Below are 8,367 nucleotides of genomic sequence, written 5' to 3' on the forward strand. Positions count from 1 at the left end.
AAGGCCATACTCAACTAACGTGGAAGGAAGTCAAAGCAGTACAAACGTAAATATTGAGGCTGGGAGAGAGATGGCTCAGTTGGTAAAATGTTTGTCACATAAGCATGAGGACCTGGATTCAGGTCCACAGCATCCATGTGAAAATGCTGGCTGTGGATATCCATGTTTATAATACCAGTGCTGGGAGGTCAACACAGGAGGATCCCAGAAGCTTGCTAGCCAGCCAGCTAGCCAAATCACTAAGCTTCAGTTCAGTGGGAGTACCTGTCTAAAAAAAGACGGTGGAGAATGTTGGAAGAAGACACCTAACATTGACCTTTATCCTTCACATGCGCATGTGCCCATGGATGTGCCCAATTGGTGTACACACATGCAAATGTATACACACACACACACACACACACACACACACACACACACACACCAAATTTATATACATAAATGTAAATGTTACTTTCTTTAGATGGCATTTGCAATTTGATATTTCTAAGATTCAAAACAAACAATAACTTACCTATATCTCTAATTTTGCTTCTGGGTAAGCATATTATAATGGTTAGTAGAGTGGATTCATGTCAAACATTTGGAGCCTGAATGAATTTTCATTCTGTTCACTCTTAACTGAAGAATGGTCAGCTTACATAATTTCTCTGAGTTTTATATTTTCCACTGGGCATGAAAACTACTTTTGTTGAGTAGTGTTAGTCAAATTAGTTAATTTATGAAAGAACCCATTATTGATATATATGATATTTGTTTCCTTTATAGACCAGCTACCTGGGAGAATTATGTTAACTCAGCCATATTTAGATTGTATTCTCTCTTCAATCATTTGCCAGGAAGTTTTGTTCCTTTTTATTATTCAGAAACCATTCTGCCTTATGTATACCTGCCATAATAATGGTAAATGCAACAGAAATCTCAGTCCTTATGATTATACTTTTGAATCAGGCATTAACAGCTTACTACTCTTGGGAGGTTTTTGTTATTGATTTTCACTGAAACATCCTTCCTGTGTGTTCTGTCTTCCTATAGTCAAGTTTTCCAGATGATTTGTTATTTAGATCATTGTTTTGTACTTTCATGTGTTGAAAGTCATGTTCATTACTCATTCTGTATGTATGAAGGAACACTCAAGGATCTGTATGATCCTTAAAATCTCATCAATACACATTTTCTGTTGAGGAAAATACTCTGCCATAGGTTTCTATTATCCCAAATCTCAAGCTTTTGACAATTCTATATAATAGTCTCCATCTTTACTTTCTCACATTTCACTGTGGCAGTTTCAAATTTCACCATGATATACTCTAGAGCTTTGGTGACTTTTAGCTTTTTTCCTAGGAAGCCCCTTTGCTCATGCTTATTTACCCAGCTAACTCTGATCTATCCTCAAGTTTCAATTCAGCTCTTGTCTCTCATGAGAAGGCTACTGAATATTGCTACTGTCATCCCCTCTGCATATTTACACACACACACATACACGCACGCACGCACGCATGCACATTCACACTCCTTAGTTCATCTTTACACATGCATCTTCCAGGTAGTCTCTATCACAATTCTGATACTGTCAGTGCAGTTCATGATATATTTTTTAGCGTCAATAGATTCTATTAGGGCACAGTTTACCTGGGATAGATACTTGGAACTAACTTCTTTTCTAATGGAAACATTTGAATTGGAGTTAAAAGCACGATTAAAACAGAAGTGATCTGTAAAGGGAACAAGTGGGAAGGGAAAGCATCATCATTTACACTCATGAAGCTGATCACAGGACAAGTAACTGACTGCTAGTTCTCATGTAATTCTACAGAGTCTACAGCTGCAAAGATGAAATTTCTTGCACGTGCAAACCAAGTTTCAAATTCCACATCTCCAAAAGTTCTCACTATCTGAACCCTCAGCATTCAGTTACCGAGTGCCTCATTTCAAGTAAAAGAAATGAACACTCTCCCCTGTCCTCAGGAACCCCAAACTCACCTCTGTCAAATAAAGTCGTGTTTTTTCTTCTCTCCCTGGGTATCACTGCATCTCTTCTTCTAACATCTTTAAAGAGTTCTTATAACCATCCTTGGAAACATTGTGAAGGAAATGTGAGCCCCACTGAGGTTCTATTCCCTTAATAATAGAAATAAAACACTTTCCTCCTGGGGTCAATTGGCAAAAGATCATCCTCTGTGCTTCCTGTTCATTAGATCCTCAGGTCAGGGATAGTCAGTGCCCAGTGGGATTCTTACAGATTCTGCTCAACATTTCACTCCCTTTCTTCCCACTGCTATGATTGAATAAGTCATTCTACATTTATATTTGGTACTAGGAACTGCTGTGCCAAAAAACACCATGTAAGGAAGCTGTCATTGTTATTTTTTTAAAAAGAGTAAGTGGGGCAGTATTGAAGGTGATTTTTCCGACAAGTATCATCAGTAAATTAATGAGTAGAATACAGAATGATTTCTATTAAAAACTTACCAGTTAGAAAGTCATGAGAATTCAAAGAGGAAAATAAAAACTATCACAGTCTCCTCAAAGGCTGCACGAAGTCTATGTTTGTCCAATTGATCTGCTGAACTCTCCATATTTCTTATTTTTCACCACAAAATGCATCAATAGTTGCTCTCCATTTCTCTTCTTGTATAGGGTCTTCCTACTCATTTTGTTTACTTTTATATCCACCTCCCATTCTTAAAGAGGATACAGCACTAACAAATTATGGCCGCACTGAATTACCATCAAAATTGAATTGAATTTTCTGCATTGAAGAATAATTATTGAAAAACATTGTTTGTTCTAATATAATGACTATTTTGCCATTCAGAAGCAGATTCAGTGAAGTTTATTCATGTGTGGCGGGATGAGTAACATGTAAAAATAATTGGAAGGCAGAGAAGAATTAGAGGATCAGGTAAATGGTTCTGAGCTGAAAAGGAGAATATAGGATGTATTTTATAAGGAAATAATAGCAATTTATCATAGGGGAGGAAGATTCATTTCATATATAATATTGGCATAAGTAGATAGCAATAGAAACAAAACAATAGAGTATATTTGTCTTTCAGGTCTACTTTCAAAATTAAGGAACAAAGAGAAGAAACAAAATTATATTAATAAAAATTTAGGAGTAAACATAAAAAATGATTTAGGAAAGAATTTCTGCTTGCCTGTCTGTCTGTCTGTGTAGCTTTCCTGTATGTCTGTCTGTGTACCATGTGAGTGTGCCTTGTGTCCATGCAAGTCAGAGAAGCATATTGGATTCACTGGGACAGGAATTACAGATAGTTGTGAGCTTCCATGTAGGTGCTCAGGCTTGAATTTAGGTCCTCTGGAAGATCAGCCAGCTACATTAGATGAAAATAAGACCATTTCATTATTAATGTATCATTGGATATTTTGCTCAGACTATTTCATTATGAATGTGTTATTAGGTATTTTGTTTCAATATTAAAGAAAACGATGGGAAAGAGGCATGTTTTGTTCTCATGGTACAGATGTGTGGAAACATCTGCCTCTCTCATAGCTGAGCTTTTCTCCACATCTGCATGCTACTCCCTGGTGTCCTCAGCCCATGAGCTGGTGAAAATCCCAAGTCTTCATTGTTTTTGACTGAGAATAACTGCTTTTATTGTGTTATCCTCTCTTTGGAAATGTCAGGCTCTGGAAGAAGACAGGCTTTCTTTTTCCTAGAATTTGTTCAGCTCTACTGCATGGGAAAACTAACTTTACTAGATAACGTCTTATATTTCTCCTAAGATTCAAAACTGTCTATAGCTGTAATGAATTTTATTTCTAATAATTTTATACAGCATGAAACAATCTTAGGAGCAGAATATATCTGAGGACCACAATATTCTTAAATTTAGGAATATTTTTGGTATTTTTTAAATTACTTTCTTCTTACTTCTTGGTTTGTGGAATTCTTACAATAACATATTTGGTATGCATTTTCTGAAACATCATCATTCCATGCAACCCGAGTTGTCCTTGAATATTCCATGTAGTCCAGGGTGGCTTTGAGTAAACTATCCTCCTCCTTCAATCTCCTGCTGGGGAGTACCAGCATGGAGTATTTTGTCCAGACACTTCTTATTTCTTCATGTAATATTTTGCTCTTCCTCTAGCTCCTATGAATTTTCAGACATTTTCTCTCATTAACTTAAGTTTTCTCTATTTTTTTTCAGTTTTTTGAGAGAGGGAGTCTCTCTATAGCTTTGGTGCCTTGGTGCCTTTCCTGGAATTCACTCTGTAGCCCAGGCTGGCCTCAAACTCACAGAGATCTGCCTGCCTCTGCCTCCCGAGTGCTGGAATTAAAGGCACGCTCCACCACTGCCCGGCTAAGTTTTCTCTATTCTTTAACATATTAGTCAATATGTCAGTTATATTTTATATTTATTATTTATCTTGTTTTTCTAATAACTACCATAATCAAAAATATTGCTGGCTCTTATAATTTTATTTTCTTAACAGCTGAATGATATTTCATTGTGTATGCCACATTTTCATTACACATTCATCAATTGATTGGCATTTAGGCTGTTGGTCAATGTGCAGAAAATAAGAGACTATGGAGTACCCAGCACTAAATGGGACATACATACCATACCTTTCCCCAAAGACTCAGTGACCTTCAAGGAAGAGGAGCAGAAAGATTTTGACTGCAAAATATAACAAGTGAATTCCAATGATCCAAATGCCCATAGTTAAATGAAAGCATGTCTCAGAGTCTAAGAAGGAGATGTCTTAGCAACCTGGGGCTACTGGATACCTCATCACTTCTCTAGCTTGTGTGTTTTAGTTTCTCCTCAGACTTTTCTTTCAATAAATCCAAGTGGACAGGTCCACTGTGAAATGGGAATCCCATATGAACTTTGATGTCATTTTCACCATTCAGAATTCCTCAGTGGACCATTACTTCTTCAACTCTGATTATTCCTGTCATGACACAAGTATAGTTTCCTAACTAGGATCGCTTCTGTTTTCTCTTCTAACATCTAGCAGATTCTCCTTCCTCATTTAGGTCTCACTTGCATTCACACCTGAGGAAATGATGGTGAACATTTGAGGGAACTCACTCCTCCCCAAGGGATGATAATAGTTTGTTTTTGTTTTACTTTGTTTATTTGTTGTAATGTTGTTTGTATTTTTAAAGTGACTGTCTTTGATTATTAGTCTACCATATAACAGACAGAATCAAATAATGGTTTGGCTGCTTTGTCCAAAAGAACCATTATTCCTTTTCCATTTCTTGAAAAAATATGATACTTAACATTTCAGACTATTAAAACTCCATCATAAATATCCTAATCCAATTTTATACATATTTAACACTTTGTTATCCTTAAATTTTTTTCAATACTTTTAGTAATCCCAATTCCATGTTCATTGAATTTAGAGAGAAATGAAATTGTAATATATGGGTATTTATTGCTTTACTAATACAGGAATTGGCATTTGAATTGTAGAAAGCAATCAAATCCATATATTAGAAAAATAAAGAATCTCATAGGAGGTTCCTATTATCTATTTATCTATCTATCTATCTATCTCTAATTTTTTGTGAATGTGTGAAGATCATTTTGAACCAAAAAGTCCAATTAAATTAACTTGGATGAATTCAACCAAAATATCCAAAAGGAAAGAAGGTAGAATTCCTCCTGACCTCTGAGAAATAATAGGAATAAAAGTACTATAAATAATAACCATCCATAAGATGCTTAAATATATATTTTAATAAATTTATATTATAGCATTACTTAAAACATTAAAGCCATTGTTAATGGCAAATAGTAACAGTTAACACTTACCTTTTACTTGCTTTTTAATAATATTCCAAAGTTGCTTTGAATAGCTCACTTAATTTTAAATTAATATATGAGGTCATAATTTAAAAATATATTACTTTTAAAGTTACTAATTTTGAAATTAAGAATCAAAAAATTAACTAATCATTTCTTTGAAGTCACAATGCAGTTCCATTTATGTATAAACTTCAACATCTATAGATATTATTGGTAAACTTAAAGTTGAACTAAAATTCATTAAATCAGTACTATATTTCATAATCTGTGTTTGTTATTAATGAATATATAATATATAATAATTTTGTATAAAATTAATGTTTACAAAGCATGTTACTGCATAGACATTCATATTTTCTTTGTATATTTCACCCCTCATTGTAATCTAGACAAGTGTTTGCTATCTGAATTAAATATGTTTAAATAGACTAAATACAGGAAGATCTGCAATAAAGACAGTGCAATGGTGTACCAATGAACAAATAATATGCTATTTTTATGGTTTAATATTTTGGAGTTAAATCTACAGAGAGGAATCTATGAGCAGATTAACTGGCAGATGTAGACAGCATCCTCTGAGAACAGAGAAGCTTCTTAATTGCAAGTTTCATGTCCTTATTTCTCAGACTATAGATGATGGGATTGAAAAAGGGAGCAAGAACTGCAAACATCAGTGCAATGAATGTGTCCAAAATTGGTGGAAAAGTAGCTGAGAAGCGCAGGTACATGAGGGAGACACTGCCATAGAACATCAGAAAGACACCAAGATGGGCAGCACAAGTAGAGAAAGCCTTCTGGCGGCCTTCACCAGAGGGAATTCTCAGAATCACAGTTATGATTCTGATGTAAGAGATGGCAATAACCAAGACAGAGAAGATGATGGCCACAGCATGTACCACATCCTCAACCAGAATCATGGAGGTGTCCGTACAGGCCAAACGCAGCACAGGTTCAAAGTCACAGAAGATCTGATGAATTTGGTTGGGGCCACAGAAGGGCAGTGTGGAAATCCATGCAATCTCTGGGAGCAACACAAGAAAGCCAAAGATGCAGGAACCAGCAGATAGCTGAGCACAGAGCCTGGGGGTCATGATAGTTGGGTACCTGAGAGGATTACAGATAGCTACGTATCTGTCAATAGCCATTGTGGTCAACAGAATACCCTCTGAATTTCCAAGTGAATGGAAGAAGTACATCTGTAGTAGGCAGCCAATCATGGAGATGGTCCTTTGCTTGCTGATGAGGTTGGAGAGCATTTTGGGAATGGTTGCAGTCGTATACCAGATCTCCAGAAATGAAAAAATGCTGATGAAATTATACATGGGGTTATGAAGGCGAGTATCCATCCTGACTGCAAAAAACACAATGAGATTCCCAATAACAATAAATATGTAAATGAAGAACAAAGGAATGAAGAAGAGGATATTGCCATCTTCAAACTGGGGAAATCCAGAGAAGAGGAATTCTGTCACTGAAGTGGTTCTGTTACTTCTCATTATAGTCTCAGCAAAGTTAATCCTCACAGGTAGAAACACAACAGCTCAATTCCTAGATGAATGGCAGAATGGCAGACATATTGGTTCATGCAAGAATTAAATGGAAAACAAGATTTTGGAAAAGCATGTGTTTCTCTCTATTCTTGGATTAAGAAATTGATATCCACTTGGTACCAATGATGTCTCTGAAATAAGCGTTGATGCCACTTATTGGCAGAACATTTTCCTGTCATGTCCAAGGCCCTGGATTCAATCCTCAGTGCCACACACACACACACACACACACACACACACACACACACACATGAAAATAACACATAAAAAAATCTAAAGTTTGCTGAGCAGTGGTGGTACATGCCTTTAATCCCAACAGTTGGAAAGAAGAAGCAGATGGCTCTCTGAGTTTGAGGCCAGCCTGGTCTGCAGAGCAAGTTCTAGGACAGCCAGGACTACACAGAGAAACTCTGTCTCAAAAAACCAACCAACCAACCAACCAACCAACCAACCAACCAACCAACCAACCAACAAACCAAACAAACAAAAATGAAAAGGTTGTAAGATACATTAAGTAAAATAAAATTATCCAATATGATGTGATAAAAATTGCCTTTTATATTAATTTCAAAGGTATTTTGAGCCACATATCAACAAACATCCTCTGAAGTTCCTTCAAAGTGGATTAGATAAAGTATTTGATTCTCTTATTGTCCATAAAACCAATGGAAAGATGCATCCTGCTTTATGCTGAATGTTCAATTTTCCAGAGCCTTGCTTTCATCATCACATAAAAAAGTAGCTTTGTGTGTGGCCAGAGAAATGGGTTGGGTTTTCAGGCAGAACGTAAGTGTGAAGTGTGTATATGAAACTATTTCTAGAGGCAGACAAATCAAGCCAGCAGAAACCAATAAACATAGAAAGAAGTGTTCAGTGACAAAAGTGGCAGATTTCTAACTGGACCCTAAAATATCAGTCTATGAGAAACTACCCAAGTCTCCCTATTTAGATTCTGTATTGTGAAAAAGACCATGTGTGGGTAAAAGGATCTAAGCTAAATGTGGGATTCTGGAGCAGTTCTT

The 8,367-nt window shown here is 36.1% G+C and overlaps 1 protein-coding gene across 1 annotated transcript; it reads right to left on the reverse strand.

Annotated features, from left to right (window-relative positions):
* Window positions 1-6,343: 6,343 nt before the first annotated feature.
* Window positions 6,344-7,291, reverse strand: LOC118593540 (olfactory receptor 6K3-like). The gene has a single exon (XM_036203082.1). The coding sequence runs from the start codon at window positions 7,289-7,291 to the stop codon at window positions 6,344-6,346; it is 948 nt and encodes a 315-aa protein (XP_036058975.1).
* Window positions 7,292-8,367: the final 1,076 nt, after the last annotated feature.

The sequence above is a fragment of the Onychomys torridus genome, chromosome 11 (genome assembly GCF_903995425.1).
Source record: "Onychomys torridus chromosome 11, mOncTor1.1, whole genome shotgun sequence".
NCBI classification, from domain to species: Eukaryota; Metazoa; Chordata; class Mammalia; order Rodentia; family Cricetidae; genus Onychomys; species Onychomys torridus.

Excerpts from the sequence above, each read along its gene's own strand:
- LOC118593540 (XM_036203082.1), bottom strand. The coding sequence starts at position 7,291 with ATGAGAAGTAACAGAACCACTTCAGTGACAGAATTCCTCTTCTCTGGA.